Genomic DNA, 18,096 nt, shown 5'->3' with positions numbered 1-18,096 from the left:
GGGGATCTCTAACAACCACCATTTCTCTGATGTGACTGAGATGAGAAATAGGTTTTTAAATATCTTCATATAAACTTGTCCCTTAGTCCAATGGCTACATATTTTATTTTTGTGTTATTATAACATATGTGTCTGAGATTTGTGCGTACTAATCATCCCTTCCTCATTTTTAACAGATTACCAAAATTGAAAATGTCAATCATTTATGTGACTTGAGAGTGTTAAACCTTGCCAGGAACCTTTTAAGTCACGTTGATAACCTTAATGGGCTGAATTCACTAACTGAACTTAACCTGCGACACAATCAGATCACTTCTGTGGTGAGTATTGAAATGGAATCAATGTGTGTTTCCTGGCTTTTCTTTTAAGGAAATGAAATAAATATTATAGCATTGGTTTTTGCAAAGTAAGCAGCTAAGGTAATTCTGATTTTTTTCCTGAATTTAAATTGTGGATATAATCATTAAGTCTTATAATTTTTTTGATTTGGGAAGTATTAGAGTGTTTTCCATTTTAAAAGGTAGATATAAAATTAAAAACAGTAAATTAATTAGCTTGTGTACATGTATACTGAATCATTTCCTGTTTTGTCCGGAGTATAGAATTAATAAGAAGAAGGTTATTAGTGATTGAAAGTTGATGAATTATTGCACCAAGAAGGAAAAACTTTAGGAGGTTTAGGGCTCTGCAGACATGCATAAGTATCACATCCTTTGCAGTTTTTAAAGAGGTACCTTGGTGTGGTAGAACGAACATTGCATAGGGTATCAGAGGCCTAGTTCTCGTCTGAGCTTCATCTCTCATCACCTGTGTGACCTTGGGTAAATCGCTTTAACTGTGTAAGCATCAGCTTACTTTTCTCTAAAATAAAGGCATTGGGCTAGATTATTTCTGGGGTCCTTTTTGGCTTGCTGACTCTGAAAAAAGACCTAAATATGGAAAAGAACTGGCAGGTGAGCAGGAGGAAAAGGTTAGCACCATTGGGACAAACACTACAGAAAGCTGAGCCTGGAACTCTGAAGATAAACTTTGTCAGATCTATAGTTTTATTTAGGTTCGACAACTAAATAATAGCTAACACTCAGGTATTTTGTATTGGTCATATGGGAAGGGCCCTAGAAATACGGCTTTCAGCTGTATAGTATGATACAGGCCAAGCAGACTTCTGATGATTGATAAAAATATTATTTGTCCTTTTAACAAGTTTCCATTGTTTACATGCAATAGAAAAACTATGTTAGGTTCTCTGTGGATATCATAAAAGCTCTTTCAAAGGCAAAATCTAACTTAACTTTTTCAAGACATGAGTTTCTTCATAAATGAATAAGCGTATCATAAGTGATACACTTGAAAAAGCTGAGGACAGATGATGTCTTATCTCTAGGCCTCATTGTACAGACTGATTTCATTTTAAAGTTTTCCCAGAAGATCTGAGCCACGTAATGCTCATATCTCTTGAGATAATTTCAGGGGCCTTCTCCAGAACATGGATTCTGCTCCCCAAATTGGATTTAAATACTGGCAATGGCTGATCTTCAAAGACAGGCAGATTGAGTGTATCTGTTACATTGTTGAGTCTCTACGAACTGCTCAGGCTGGACTTAATATGTCCTAAAGATATTGGTTATGTATGGGAAGAATCCCAAAAGTTTTGGTATAGTAGGGTACAGAAACCTATTGGCCCTAGCATTTCCTGGCCTGTATGTTGTCTTTCTCTTGGAAAGTGCATTATGCACATCCAGGAAATTGCTTACTGAGTTTTTTACTGAGTGTCGTGTCTAATCATCACTGTTATAGCTTAGGCAGCAGTACACATCTTAGTGAAAGTGAAATTATAGTAATTTGTAAAAGTTGAAAGCATTATGTGTATGGCATCATTGTCATGATAATGACAGCATATGCATATTAATTTATAGGAAATTGTGAGTATACATGGAAGGATAAATGAACTTTATCCAACTTTTATTTTTTCTTTTTCAAAGCATTATTTTTCTTTTTTTTTTTCCGCAAAGGATGGCACTTTTATTTTTATTTTTAAAATTTTTTTCCATGTTCTTTTTAAAAAATATATGTTATTGATTATTTCATTACAGTTGTTCTATTCCCCCCTTCATTCTCCTCCCCCTGCACATCCTCTCCCCACCACTCCCCCCCTTTAGTTTATGACCACATGTCTCAAGTTCTTTAGATTCTATATTTCCCATACTAATCTTGCCCTCCCCCTATCTATTTTCTACCTACCATCATTTTCTGTACCTTCTCCCCCTTCTCCTTGTCCCACTCCCCTGTTGCTAACCCTCCATGTGATCTCCATTTCTATGGTTCTGCTCCTGATCTAGCTGTCCTCTTAGTTTGCTTTTGCTTTAGGTGTGGTTCTTAATAACTGTGAATTTGCTGTCCTTTCACTGTTCATCTTTTTTATCTTCTTTTTCTTAGGTAAGTCCCTTTAACATTTCATATAATAAGGGCTTGGTGATGATGAACTCCTTGAATTTGATCTTATCTGAGAAGCATTATTTTTCTAATCTAAAAAAAACCAAGAGACCTTTCAATTTTAAGATTTTTCTTTTTTTTCCCTCATTATCTCTTCTCCAGAGTCAGTTATCACACTTAATTATTTTTTCTTTTTTATTTTCTTTCATGGTTTTTATTTTACTCAGTGGTTGGTAATTCTTTTTTTTTAGGTTAAATTGGTTATTTCTTCTTTTTTAAAAAAATTTTGTTTAAGTACAGTTTTCTATCTTTTACTCTCATCTCAGCCCACCCCCCCAGCTCCTCACCTCCCTCCCATTTCCACCCCCCTTAGTTTTTGTCCATGTGTCCTTTATACTTGTTGCTGTAAATCCTTCTTCTTTTCCCCTGAAATTCCCTCCCCTCTCCTCTCTGGTCACAGTCAGCCTGTTCTCTATTTCAGTTTCTTTGCTTATATTTTGCTTGCTTGTTTATTTTGTTGTTTAGTTCCCATTAAAGGTGAGATTATGTGGTATTTGTCTTTTACCTCCTGGCTTATTTCACTTAGCATAATGCTTTCCAGTTCCATCCATGCTGTTGTAAAGGGTAGAAGCTCCTTCTTTCTTTCTGCTGCATAGAATTCCATTGTGTAAATGTACCATAGTTTTTGGATCCATTCATTTACTGATGGGCACCTAGGTTGCTTCCAATGCTTGGCTATTGTAAATTGTGTTGCTATGAACATTGTGGTGCGTAGGTTCTTTTGGACTGATGTTTCAGGATTCTTAGGATATAATCCTAGCAGTGGAATTGCTGTGTCAAAAGGCAGATCCATTTTTAGTTTTCTTAGAAAATTCCATACTGTTAACCATAGTGGTTGTACCAGTCTGCAATCCCACCAACAGTGAACTAAGGTCCCCTTTTCTCCACAACCTCTCCAATACTTGTTTGTTGCTTTGTTTATGATGGCCATGCTGACTGGTGTAAAGTGGTATCTCATTGTGGTTTTAATTTGAATCTCTCTGATAGCTAGCGATATTGAGCATTTCTTCATGTGCCTCTGGATCCTCTGTATGTCCTCCTTGGAGAAGTGTCTGTTCAAGTCCTTTACCCACTTTTTAATTGGGTTGCTTGTCTTCTTAGAGAGGAGTCGTGTAAGTTCTTTGTATATTTTGGAGATTAAACCCATATCTGAGGTATCATTGGCAACTACAAACCAACCCCAAGGGAAAAAACCCAAAACACTCAAAATTATGGATATTGAATAGCATGCTCTTAAACAATGAGTGGGTCAAAAATTAAATTTGGGAAGAAATTAAAAAGCTTCTGGAAACAAATGAAAATGAACTCACAACAATCCAAAACTTATGAGACAGAGTGAAAGCAGTCCTGAGAGGGAAGTTCATAGCAATACAGGCCTACCTAAAAAAGACAGAAACATTTCAGACAAACAGCCTAACCCTACTCCTACAAGAACTCAAGGAACAGCAACAAAGATAGCCCAGAGCAAGTAGAAGGAAGGAAATAACCAAGATCAGAGCAGAATTAAATGACATAGGGACTAAAAGCACAATTCTAAGGATCAATGAATCCAGGAGCTAGTTTTTTGAAAAGATAAACAAAATCGACAAGCCTCTAAGCAGGCTCATCATGGAAAAAAGAGAGAGGACCCAAATAAGCACAATCAGAAATGAAAGAGGAGAGATTACAACTGACACCACAGAAATATAAAGGACTGTAAGAAATTACTGTGAAGAACTGTATGCCAAGAAATTTGAAAACCTAGGTGAAATGGACAAATTTCTAGAAAGGTATAATCTTCCAAGACTCAATGAAGAAGAAGTAGAAAGCCTGAGTAGACCAATAACAGCAGATGAAATTGAATCAATGATCAAAAAACTCTCGACACACAAAAGCCCTGGACCAGATGGTTTCACAGGAGAATTCTACAAAGCATTTAAGGAAGAGCTAATTCCTATCCTTCACAGACTATTCCAAAAAAACCCAAAATGATGGAAGACTCCCAAATGCTTTTCATGAAGACAACATCATCCTAATCCCAAACCCAGATAAAGACACAACAAAGAAAAAAACTTCAGGCCAAAATTGCTGATGAACATAGACGCTAAAATCCTCAACAAAATATTGGCAAACCACATCCAACAATGCATTAAAAAGATCATATACCATGACCAAGTGGGATTCATCCCAGGGATGCAAGGGTGATTCAGTATTTGCAAATCAGTAAATGTAATACATCACATAAACAAAATGAAAGACAAAAATCCCATGATTATATCAATAGATGCAGCTGGCAATTCTTAAATGAAGATCACCTTAAGTAGTGGCTAGGTCTTTTTTTGCAATTGAATGTGTCTTTTTAACATTACATCTCTCTCTAGAATGATCACTAGATTTGTAAGTTGTCGAATCTCACACACTGGCAGCCTTTCCTCTTGAGTGAGAAGAGAAAAGGCAATCTTACTCTGTAATTGCCAAAATTAGAAAGACTGTTGTTGGTAGAAGGACTTTAGTATATTTTGTGCCAGGAGAACTGCCATTTTTTTTCCCCTCTGCTCCTATCGTAACAGTTACTAACCATCTCCACAGATAAGACACCCACACTCCCCATCCTTCCTGGACAGACAGTTACTCTGTTTTGTTTAGAGACAGCTCCTGAGTCTCCAGCTGCTCTGTATGTGGCTGTGTGTCGCTGTGTGTGTGTACCGCAAGAGTAGGGGTAGGCTGGGGGTGGAGCGGGTGTGTTGGTATTCCAGGAATAGCTGTTGAGTAGACAGACCTTTAATTACACGTCCACTTGACTAGTCACAGTCAACCACAGGTCACGCCTGCGCTTTACTGACTCCAAGCATGGAGTAAAATGGCATTGTGCCCCCAAGGATTGCTGCCTTTGCAATGCAGCATCTCTCTTGTGAGTTCTGAGCTGCAGTTTTCTCTGTTCAGAGTTATCTCTGAATTCATCCTGTCTGCTTTCTGGCTCCCTGAAATTTACCAAATGTTGATCTTTAATGATAACTCTTGTTTTTATCATATCCATGAATTTACTCACTTTGTGGTTATTTTGTTTCCTTTTGTGTTTGCTTTACCCATTGAATCTTGGGAAGGACATGAAACAAATGTACTACCTTTTTCACCATCTAATAAGAAACGTTCTCATTTTTTGATGTGGAAAAGTTGTCCTTTGTTTATTGTAGTTAAATTCATTGATCTTTTTCGTGGAAATTTTATAAAATTTAAAACACATGTCTTTTTAGTTTATTTGGTATCTTTCCCTTTTTAAAAGATTACAAAATATTTCAGGCATTTCCTAAAGAATTTGCATCCACCAATCAACTTAATAAATAAAAATATTTCTATATAATTGAGGCCTTCTCTGTAACCCTCCCCTAACACATTCCCTCCCTCCTTTGCAGAAGTACCACAGTTCTGAATTTGGTGTGTATTCCCAGGCGTGTCTGTCTTTTCCCATATGTGTTTGCATCCCTAAACAATATGAAGTAATTGTTTTGCATGCTTTTAAATGTCTCTAAATGGTATCATCATATTGTATATGTCTTCTTCTTAACATTAATCTCCTTATATCCTCTTCAGCCCCTTAATCTGTTGGCCAAGTCCATGAGTCTTTTTCCTTTTTGCTAGTCCCTTCATCCCCTCACTTCCCCTCAAATAGCTGTCATCCTGTTCTCTATATAGGAGTCTGTCCCTATGTTGCTTGTTAGTTCAGTTTGCTCATTAGATTCTATGTATAAGTGTAATCATATGGTATTTGTCTTTCTCTGACTGGCTTATTTCACCTAGCATAATGTCATCCAGGTCCGTCCATGATGTCACAAATGGTAAAATTTTCCTCTTTTTTACAGTCGAATAGTGCTCTTTTGTGTAATGTCCCATAATTGTTTTACCCACTCATCTACCGATGATACTTACTTGGGCTGTGTCCATATCTTGGCAATTTTAAGTAATACTGCAATGAACATAGTGGTGCTTACATTCTTTCAAATATATCCTTCGGATATATTCTCAGAAGTGGGGTCACTGAGTCCAAAGGCAGGCCCATTTTTAATTTTTTGAGGTATTGCCATTCTGCTTTCCACTGTGGCTGCACCAGTCTGCATTCCTTCCAACAGAGCAGAAGGTTCCCCTTTCTCCACAGCCTCATCAGCATTTGTTGTTTGTTCATTTATTAACGATGGCCATTCTGACAGGTGTGAGGCGATAGGTCATTATGGTTTTAATTTGCATTTCTCAGATGATTAGTGATGTTGAGCATCTTTTCATATGTCTATTGGCCATCTGTCTGTCCAAGTCCTCTTTGAAGAAGTGTCCACTCAGGTCCTTTGCCAATTTTTGAACTGGGTTGTTTGTTTTTTTGGTGTTGAGTTTTGTAAGTTCTTCGCAAATTTTGAATATTAACCCCTTAAGAGATGTATTGGCAAATATGTTCTCCCATTCTATGGGTTAGCTTTTAATTTTTTTGATGATTTCCTTTGCCGTGTGAAAACTTTTTAGTTTGATATAGCCCCATTTATTTATTTTTTCTTTTGTTTTCCTTGCCTGGGAAGATATATCTGACAAAATACTTATATGAGCATTATCTGAGATTTTGCTGCCTATGTTTTCTTCTAGGATGTTCATGGTTTAGTGTCTAGCATTTAAGTCTTTAATCCAGTGGGTACTCAGGCCACAACCCAGGCATGTGCCCCAACTGGGAATCAAACCACTGACCCATTGGTTCGCAGCCTGCACTCAATCCACTGAGCTACACCAGCCAGGGCTAAAATTTATTCTTTTGTGTGGTGTAAGAACATGGTCTAATTCCAATTTTCTACACCAGTTTTCCCAACACTGTTCATTGAATAAAGGGTCTTTAGGCCATTGTATATACTTACTTCCTCTGTTGAATATTAATTTACTATACAGGTGTGGGTTTATTTCTGGGCTCTCTGATCCGCTCCATTGATCTATGTGTCTGTTTTTATGCCAGTACCATGCTGTTTTGGTTACCATGGCTTTGCTTTATAGTGTAGTTCGATATTAGGTAGTGTGATTCCTCCAACTTTTGTCTTCTTTCTTAGGATTACTATTGCTATGCAGAGCCTTTTGTGGTTCCAAATAAATTTCTGAAATATTTGTTGTAGTTCTGTGAAATACGACATTAGAATCTTGATAAGAATTGCATTGACTCTATAGATTGCTTTGGGTAGCATGGACATTTTAATGATGTTAATTCTTCCTATCTGTGAATACGTTATATGCTTCCACTTATTTGCATCTTCTTCAGTTTCTTTTTTCAGTGTCTTACAGTTTTTTGAGTATAGGTCTTTTAATCCCTGGTTAGGTTTATTTCTAGGTATTTTATTCTATTCCTAGGTATTTTCGAAGCAACTGTGAATGGGATTGTCTCCTTAATTTTCCTTTCTGTTAGTTCATTATTGGCATATAAAAATGTAACTGATTTCTGAATATTAATTTTGTATCCTGCTATTTCCCTGAATTTATTTATCAGTTCTAGTGGTTTCTTGGTAGAATCTTTGGGTTCTTTTATGTACAGTATCATGTCATTTGCAGATAAAGATAGTTTTACCTCTTCCTTTCTAATATGGATGCCTTTTATTTCTTCTTCTTGTCTGATTGCTGTGGCTAGGACTTTCACTACTATGTTGAATAAGAGGTGAAAGCAGACATTCCTGTCTTGTTCCCAACCTTAAGGGGAACACTTGTAGTTTTTCCCTGTTGAATATATGGCATTTCTTATGTTTGGGTATGTTCTTCCTACTCCTACTTTCCTGAGAGGTTTTTTTAAAAATCATAAATGGGTGCTGGATTTTATCAAATGTTTTTTCTGCATCTATTGATATTGTTATGTGGTTTTTATCTTTCATTTTGTTAATGTTGTGAATCACATTTATTGATTTATGAATGTTGTTCTAAACTTGCATTACCAGGATAAATCTCACTTAATTATGGCATATGATTTTTTAAATGCACTGCTGTATTAAGTTTGCTAAAGTTCTGTTGAGGATTTTAGCATCTATGTTTATCAGGGATGTTGGCCTATAATATTCTTTCTTTGTAGTATCTTTTTCTGGTTTTAGAATTAGGATAATTCTGACCTTGTAAAATGAGCTAGAGAGCCTTTCCTGCTCTGTAATTTTTTTGAAATAGATTGAGAAAGAGAGGTGTTAGTTCTTCCTGGAATGTTTGGTAAAATTTGTTTGTTGGGAGTTTTTTTGATGATTGCTTCAATTTCACTAGGTGTAGTCTGTATATTTAGAATCTCTGATTCTTCCTGATTTAGTTTTGGAAGATTGTATGTTTCTAGGAATTTATCCATTTCATCCATGTTGTCTAGTTCTTTGGCATATAGTTTTTCACAATATTTTCTTACAATTGTTTGTATTTCTTTGGTGTCAGTTATTTCTCCTCTTTCATTTCTGATTTTATTTATTTGGGTCCTCTCTTTTTTTCTTAATGAGTCTGGTTAAAGGTTTGTCAATATTGTTTATCTTTTCAAAGAACCAGCTCTTAATATGCATTGATCTTTTGTATGGTTTTTGTTAGAATCTATTTCATTTTTGTTCTTGTCTTTATTATTTATTTCCTTTATTCTACTTACTTTGGGCTTTTGTTTGTAGTTCTTTTTCAGGTTCCTTTAAGTGTGAGATTAGGTTGTTTATTTGAGGTTTTTCTTGTTCTTAGGGATAGGCCTGTAATGCTATGAATTCGTCTCTTAGGATGGATTTCCCAGTGCCCCACAGATTTTGATTGTTGTGTCTGCATTTTCATTTGTCTCAAGTTTTCCTTTGATTATTTCCTTGATCTCATTGTTGATCTATTCATTGTTTAATAACATTTTTTTTGCTTTCATGCCTTTATATGCTTTTCAGTGTTCTTCTTGTGATTGATTTCTATTTTCATAGTATTGTGGTCAGAAAAGATGCTTAATTTGGTTTCAAACTTTGTAAATTTTTTGAGACTTGTTTTGTGTTCTAACATGGGGTCTATCCTAGAAAATGTTCCATGTGCACTTGAAAAGTCTATATATTCTGCTGCTCTGGGGTGAAATGCTCTGAAGATGTCAATTAGATCCATTACTCTATTGTGTCATTTAAGGCCATTGTCTCTTTGTTGATTTTCTGTTGGGAAGATCTATCCATTGATGTCGATGGTATGTTAAAATCCCTGATTATGACTGTATTCCTGTCAGTTTCTCCCTGTATGTTCTTCAAGATTTGCTTCATATATTTAGGAGCTCCTGTGTTGGGTGTGTAATTGTTTACTAGAATTATATACTCTTATTGGATTGTTCACCTTTTTATTATGTCCTTCTTTGTCTCGTAAACCATTTACATTTAAGGGGATTATCAATAGATGCATATTTAGTGCCATTTTATTATTAGATAAAATGTTCTCCTGGGTTTTTTTCTCTTCTTAAATTAAGCCCTTTAACATGTGTTGCAGTACTGCTTTGCTGTTACCAAACACTTCACTTTTTCCTGTCTAGGAAGCTTCTTATTTCTCCCTGGATTTTAAATAGTAGTCTTGCTAGGTAAAGTAGCCTTGGTTGTCGTTCCTTGCTTTTTATCATCTTGACTATTTCATACCACTTCCTTCTGGGCTGAAATGTTTCTGTTGAGAAATCAGATGACAGTCTGATCGGTACTCCCTTGTATGTAACTACCTTCTTTTCTCTTGCAGGTTTTAGGATTCTCTCTTTGTCTATAAGCCTTGTCATTTTAATTATGATGTGTCTTGGTGTAGGCCTCTTTGGGCCAACTCGTTCAGGACTCTCCCTGCTTCCTAGACTTGTGTGTCTTTTTCCTTCACTAGATTAGGGAAGTTTTTGGTCATTATATCTTCAAATAGGTTCTCAATACCTTGCTTCCTCTCTTCTTCTCGTACTCCCATAATGAGATGTTGTTATGATTCATGTTGTCCAAAATGTTTCTTAAGCTCTCCTCATTTATTAAAATTCTTTTTTTCTTGTTGATGTTCTGCCTAGGTGTTTTTTTTCTACTTGTCTTCCAAATCACTGATTTGATCTTTTGCTTCATCTAACCTACTGTTTATTCTTGCCAGTGTATACTTTATTTTAGATATTGTGTTCTTTATTTCTTACTTGTGCTTTTTTTGTGGATTCTATGTCTTCTTTCATGCTGTTGAATATCCGTATAATCATTACTCTAAACTCTTTATCTAATAAGTTGCTTGGCTCAATTTCATCTCGTCCTTCTCCTGGAGAATTCTCCTGTTCTTTAATTTGGGTTTGTTTCTTTGTCTTCCCATTTTGGCTGCCTCTTTGTGTTTGTTTCTGTGTATTAGGTAGATCTGCAGACTCTGGTGCAGACGTTGGTCAGATGCTGATTGTGACTGGTGCTGGGCAACCTGTTTGGAGCCCCCAGCAACGCATAGCTTGTGGCTCCCTCTGATGAGCCTGTGTGCAGAAGAATCAGGCCTCACACCAAGGCCAGATTTTACCAGCACCAGGCTTGAGGGAGGGTCAGCTATAGCCTTGAAGCTCCCAGAGATCTGCCTTAGTTGTTAGTCAGTGATATAGCCTCAAACTGTATTCAACAGCCTAGCTTAAGCTCCACAGGTTGGGGCAGGGCTATTGCTTTCCCTCAGGCTGATGGCTCTTGAAGGGGAGTGCTCTGCCTCAGAAAGTTGGCTCCTGCAGTATGGAGAATGACTCAGCAAGAGATCCTGGCAGCTGTTAACTTCAGTTCTGTCCCCAGAGCCACCAGCCCCAGACTCTTCTCATGCATCCTTATTTCACTCTGCCCTTCTTTTACCGGAGCCCAGGGTAAGTGGCTGCAAACAGAATTTTGTGCATTGGTCCTTTTTGAGGTTCTGTGTGTCCCCAGCCATTTCTCCCCAGCAGACAGAAACCCGAGGCTGCTTTTCACAGGTGGGTGTTATCTGGGTTCCTTTCCTAGCTCTGGTACTTTAGGCTGGGGAGCCCAGCTTATGGTTTGGACGCTGTGCTTCTCAAGGGGAACCACCCAGCAGGTGCAATATCCCTCTGGAACTCTAGCTGCCCGCTGTGGGAGCCCAGCCAGCCTTCTCATGCCTCCTCTCTCCCTTCCAGTCATGTTGTGGTAAAGTGGTTTGTTCTATTTGTCAGTGGTTATAAGGCTTCTTTTCAGCTAGTATCCAGTTGGTTATTCAGGATGCTTTCTCTATACTTCAGTTCTAATTCAAGATTGGTCCTGGAAGAAAGTTAGTATAGCTTCCACTTACTCCTCTGCCATCTTGTGTCCTGCACATATTTTCCGTAAGTTGCTTTTATTAACATTGCACTTTGAGATTTATGTATGTTGACACCTATAGATCTGGTTCACTAATTTTCATTGTAATATAGTATTACATCATATAGTTATAACTAAATATTCATTTTTCTATTAATGGACAGTAATATTTTTTGTTATTAAGAGTGGCATGAATAACTTTTACATGTCTTTTATGCATATATATAATAATTTTTCTAGGTCAGTGACTTTCAGACAGTTTTTAGTCATAATCTATGGTAATAAATAAAATTTATACAGAAACCCAATTATTAAATACATATTTATATGAGTACATTGTGAATAATGTAAACAAGCATTTTTTGAAACTGTACCTACCCTTACTGTAATTCATTCTGGGATATCCTATTTGATTCTATTGTATCTCATTAAAAAATATTGGTCTCAAAAAAAGATGTTGGTGTCAACCTACTGAATTGATTTCTTGAACAATGAAAAATTGGTTGCAAGCTGCATTTGAACAATAATGCTCAGTGGTGGGTACTTGGGAGAAGCTTGCTGTGTGCCAGGATTCTGCACATTATTTCTCTTTATCAGGTATGTCCAGATTTTTCCCAAGATGGTGATACTAAATTACATTCCCATCAGCATAACCTGAGAATTCCTTTAACTTCACATCTTTGGTGACACTTGATGTTGTCAGACCTTTTTATTTTTGTCAGTGTTTTAACTGTGAAATTATATTGCATTGAGGTTTTATTTGGAATTTCCAGTGAGTTTGAATGCCTTTCATCTTATTTTCTTTTTTGATATTGAGATTGCCTCTATTCTGAATAGTTCTATTCTTTGCCCATTGTAATAACATTTTTTTCCTTTCCCAGTTGATAAACAAATTTCTTCTGGTTTTACTGTCTTTTGAGGAACAGCAGTAAAAATCATCAAAAATTTTCTTTATTGTTTTGGGTTTTGTTTGTTTGTTTGTTTGAAAAAAATCACTCTTTTATAAGCTGCAGACATAAAGATATTTTTCTGTGTTGTCCACCAAAAGTTTGAAAGTTGTTTTTCACATGTAGGTGTTTCATCTATTTGGAATTGACTTTTAGCTGTAATGTGAAGTCGAAATCTAATTTCATTTTTTCTCATTTATTTAAAAGTGACTTTTTTCTGTATTTTTGTTTTCCTTTAACAAAATAAATATCTACATATGAATGGTTGGTGCCTGAGCTCCCTGGCCTGTTCAACTGGTGTACATCCATGTTGCAGTGCAACAACACTCTCTTCGTAATTGTAACTTTCTGTTATGTTCTAGGAGCTAGTAGAACAAGGCCCCCAATCTTCCCTTCCTTTCCCAAGCTGCCTTCCTTCCTTACTTATTTTTAAAAATCATCTCGGTCCTCTCCTCTTCTGTATACATTCTAGAAATAGCAGGTAAAGTTTCATGCATAATCATACTGTTCTGTTTGTTTGGAATATCTTTGAATTTGAAAACAATTTTTTATGATGTTGAACCTTCAATATCATAATGTGAACATGTCATTAATATGAATGACATAATGTTAAGACAGCACATCTCTCAGTTTATTTATGTCTAATGATTTTATGCTTTTCTCAATAGAAAACTTGTTTTTGTTTCATTTTAATTTCTTTTTAAAATTTATATAGTTTATTGATGATGCTATTAGTTGTCCCAACCCCCCTGCTTTATTCCCTTCTGCCCTGTGCACCCCCTCCCACCCACATTCCCCCCCTTTCGTTCATGTCCATGGATTGTACATATAAGTTCTTTAGCTTTTACATTTCCCATACTATTCTTAACCTCCCCCTGTCTATTTTCTACCTGCCATCTGTGCTACTTATTCTCTGTACCTTTTCCCCCTCTTTCGCCCTCCCGCTCCCCTGCTGATAACCCTCCATGTGATTTCCATTTCTGTGGTTCTGTTCCTGTTCTAGTTGTTTGCTTAGTTTGTTTTTGTTTTTAGGTTTAGTGTTGATAGTTGTGAGTTTGTTGTCATTTTACTGTTCATAGTTTTGATCATCTTCTTTTTCTTAGATAAGTCCCTTTAACATTTTATACAATAAGGACTTGGTGATGATGAACTCCTTTAACTTGACATTATCTGAGAAGCCCTTTATCTGTCCTTCCATTCTAAATGAAAGCTTTGCTGGACAGAGCAGTCTTGGATGGAGGTCTTTGCCTTTCATGACTTGGAATACTTCTTTCCAGCCCTTTCTTGCCTTCAGGGTCTCTTGAGAAATCAGGTGACAGTCTGATGGGAACTCCTTTGTAGGTGACTGTCCCCTTATCTCTTGCTGCTTCTAGGATTCTTCCCTTCATTTTAATCTTGGGTAATGTAATGATGATGTGCCTTGGTTTGTGGTCCTTGGGTCCAACTTCTTTGGTACTCTCTGAGCTTCCTGGACTTCCTGGAAGTCTATTTCCTTTGCCAGATTGGGGAAGTTTTCCTTCATTATTTGTTCAAATAACTTTTCCAGTTGTTGCTCTTCCTCTTCTTCTGGTATCCCTATAGTTCGGATGTTGAAACATTTAAAGATGTCCTGAAGGTTCCTGAACCTCTCCTCATTTTTTTGAATTTCTTGTTTCTTCATTCTTTTCTGTTTGTTTCTTTCTTCCTTCTAGTCCAGTCTATTGATTTGAGTCTCATTTTCCTTTCCATCATTATTGGTTCCCTGTACATTTTCCTTTATTTCACTTAGCATAGCCTTCATTTTTTCATCTAATTTGTGACCAAGTTCAACCAGTTCTGTGAGCATCCTGATCACCAGTGCTTTGACCTGTGCATCTGATAGGTTGGCTGTCTCTTCTTCACTTATTTGTATTTTTTCTGGAGCTTTGATCTGTTCTTTTGTTTGGGTGATTTTTTTTTTTTGTCATGGGGGACAAGACAAAAGGCTCTACCCCTGTTACGTACAGGGCTCTGCCCTTAGGTGTTCACCAGGGCAGAGCAGGTCACTGGGTTGTGACACTGTATGTGGGGGAGGGGTCGAGAGGGAACAATGGCGTTTGCTCTGCTTTCTGCTGGATTTCAGTCACTTCCATGGCTTCTCCCAAGCAAACTGGGCTCTTTTGGTGCTGATTCCCAGGTGGGTGGGCTTGTGTATGTTCTAGGACCCTGTGGGTCTCTCCAACGAACTCTGCTGTGAGGCTGAAAGTTTCTCTCACTGCCACCTCAACCCCATAGGTATTTTCAATCAGAGGTTTGAGGCTTTATTTCCCTGCACTGAAACTCTGGGTGTCTTGGTCTGTCTCACTCCCCAGTTACACCTCCCAGTTTATCTGCACCCAGTCCGCAATACACTGCCTCTCCGGGCCCGCCAACCACAGCCTTGCCCTCCCTGTCCACCAGCCACCACTTTGTCTTGAGTCCTCTCCTCCTGGCTGCTGGTCTCTGTCCCTCTACCAGTCTGGATGAATGTTTCGTCTTTTCCTCCTTGGTTGTCAGACTTCCATATAGTTTGATTTTCTGTCAGTTCTGGTTGTTTCTTATTTTTAAATTTGTTGTTGTCCTTCTTTGGTTGTGTGAGGAGGCACAGTGTGTCTATGCACATCTCCATCTTCGCCATAAGTTGGGACCATTTTGTTTAGATTTCTTCCCAGATATTTTACAGTTTTGTTGTTATTATAATTTTAGTTTGGTCAGAGATAGATTTTTTACCATTCCTAGTATATGGAACCACAGTTGATTTTGGTTCATTGATCTAATATCTAACAACCTTGCTCTAACACTTAGTAATTCTAATACTATATCTATAGATTACCTTAGTTTTTAAATTTAGACTATTATAATTTTTTGGAAACAATGATAATTTTTTCTAATCATTTTAGATTTTGTTTCTTGTTTGACTGAACTTTCAGTTTGACTGAATCCCCAATACAAAGTTAGGTAAAGAAGTAAAAGTGTCTTGTTTTTTATTTATTTAAAAAAATTTTTTAAAGATTTTATTTATTTACTTTTAAACAGAGGGAAGGGAGGGAGAGAGGGAAAGAAGCATCAATGTATGGTTGCCTCTTGAGTGCCCCCTACTGGGGAACCTGGCCCACAACCTAGATGTGTCCTAGACTGGGCATTGAAATGGCACCCCTTGGGTTCACACGGTGGTGCTCAATCCACTGAGCCACACCAGCCAGGTTCTGTTTTTTATTTTTAAGAGAACGCATCTTTGCCTATATTTGGTAATGTCATTTATTAGTCTGGAAAAATTATTCTTTATTTTTAGTTTGCTTAGAGTTTATATTATGAATGGTTGTTGGGTTTTATTAAATGATTTTTCTATAATTCTTAGATTGATCATGTGGATTCTTATTTGACAATTAAATTTGTAAATTATAATATAAGATTTTATAATAAGTTATTCTAGCATTTTTGGGCATTATGTATATTATAGGTTATAGTTTATATACATTCCTGATTTTGCTTATTAATATTTTATTTACAATATTTATTTATTTATTTATTTATTTATTGGATACTGGTAGCTTAATTTTTGTATCCATAACATAGTACCTAATATATTTCAGTAAATATTTGCTATTATTATTATTCCATACATTTGGCTTTAAAGGAAATTGCATGTCATTGTTATATGTTTACAGTGCTTATCTGTATTTATTCATTTATTTTTAAATTACATTATAGTTGTCTGCATTTTCCTCCTACCTCCCCCCGCCACCCCAGTCAGATCCACCTCCCTCTCTTGCTTCCACCCTCCCCTGATATTTATATCCATGTTAATAAAATAGATTGGCCTGTAATTTCTTTTTATTGCTCTTTTCTGCTATGAAGTTCATACTAGCCTCATAAAATATATTGTGGGTGCTTCCTACTTCTATATTTTATGATTCCTATTTTGATTCCTTATTTATTATAGATCTCAGTTTATATGAGGTAAAGAAGATCTGTTCCTTGAATATGTATAGAACTTATCTGTTAAATAGTCTGGGTAGTTTTAAACTATTGAGCCCAATAGTAATAGTGGACATTGGTTCTGATATGTTTGGTTTCTTTCATCAAATTTCACTTTCTTTTTCTGGCTTCTCTATTTGTAGACATATCCTCCATCACTTCTAATAATGCTTATTTATACACTCTTTTTTCTGGATCAGTATTACCTGAAGGTGGTTTATTTTACTAGTAGTTTTAAAGAACCAGCTTTTGGCTTTATTGAACCTCTCTTATAGCTTATTATTCTGTGGATTTTTGTTCTTATCTCTTATTTCCTCTCTTTCTGGTTTTGTGCTGGGTACTTTATACATTAGTTTTCAGTCTTCTTTATTTTCTAATACAAGCTCTTAAGTCTATAAATTTCCCTCTGAGAACCACTATAGTTTCTTCCCATGAGTTTTAAAATTTAGTGTTTTTATTATCAGTTCTAAATACTTTCTGGGTTACATTATGATTTCTTCTCTGACCCATGTGCTGTTAAGTATATTTACAGTTTTTGATACAGATTTCTTTTTTTTTTGCCATTCTTTTCTTATTTATTGCATTGTGGCCAGCCAATGTGAATTATATGTAATTGCTTCTTTGACATTTGTTGAACTTTGCTTTACTGCCTTGTTAATATTTATAGTCAATACTTACTATTTGCCTAGTCTGTGGCCAGCATTTGAAGCTATTTTTCTAGGTGTGCATAAACATAAAATTGATGCATCTTCCTGGGAAGTTTCTCCTTTCTTCATTGTGTATTACACATCTTTATTGCTTACTCCTCCACTAGCAAGTGTTTTATGAGCAGGGGTCGTGCACCAGGCATTGTTCTAGGTATGTAGGTATGTATCAGGTAGGTAATAGTGGTTCTTGCCATGACATTTATTTAGTATATGGTTAATACCAGCTTTCTTTTGGTTCCTTTTCCCTAGTATGTCCTTTTACTCCTTAACCTTTTACAATTTTAAAATTTTTACATAATTTCAGAAAATGTTGTAATGGTATAAAGAATCCCCACTACCTGTTAGTCAGATTTCCTAAATGATATAACAAGATATTGTTTAAAAAAATTGAAGATGTGACTCCTTCTCTAACTTGGAATCTGAGAATATAACTTCTAAGCAGAGAATTTGGTCTATTATACTAACTGTGATTACTGATATATTTAGATTTATCACTTCAGTATTTCTCATGCTATTTGTCCTGCATTTCCTCTGCTTTCTTGCTCTTGTGCCTTATTTCAGGTTAATGACATTTTCACTCTTTTTTCTTATTCACTTTAATGGTTATTCTTAACATTTTAAAATATACCCTTGACTTAAGTTATACAAGTTAGTTAATATACATCCATACCATTTTCTCAAATAAGGACCCTAGGATCATTAATCCAATATACCCATCCCACTTTACATGTTTTTGTTGACTAGTAT

At 36.2% G+C, this 18,096-nt stretch overlaps 1 protein-coding gene across 7 annotated transcripts in view; it reads left to right on the top strand.

Moving 5' to 3' along the window:
* LRRC49 (leucine rich repeat containing 49) overlaps positions 1-18,096 on the top strand; it is a 162,999-nt gene that overhangs the window by 33,711 nt on the left and 111,192 nt on the right. For 5 of the 7 annotated variants that reach the window (XM_053656873.1, XM_053656872.1, XM_037137277.2 and 2 more), the window contains one exon: positions 177-320. In XM_053656873.1, coding sequence (XP_053512848.1) covers positions 177-320 — 144 coding nt within the window. The other 2 variants (XM_053656876.1, XM_053656877.1) reach the window with 2 other exon arrangements.

Source organism: Artibeus jamaicensis, unplaced genomic scaffold, assembly GCF_021234435.1.
Source record: "Artibeus jamaicensis isolate MK-2021 breed Jamaican fruit bat unplaced genomic scaffold, CSHL_Jam_final scaffold_286, whole genome shotgun sequence".
NCBI classification, from domain to species: domain Eukaryota; kingdom Metazoa; phylum Chordata; class Mammalia; order Chiroptera; family Phyllostomidae; genus Artibeus; species Artibeus jamaicensis.
This window is presented reverse-complemented; position numbering and strand designations above follow the sequence as displayed.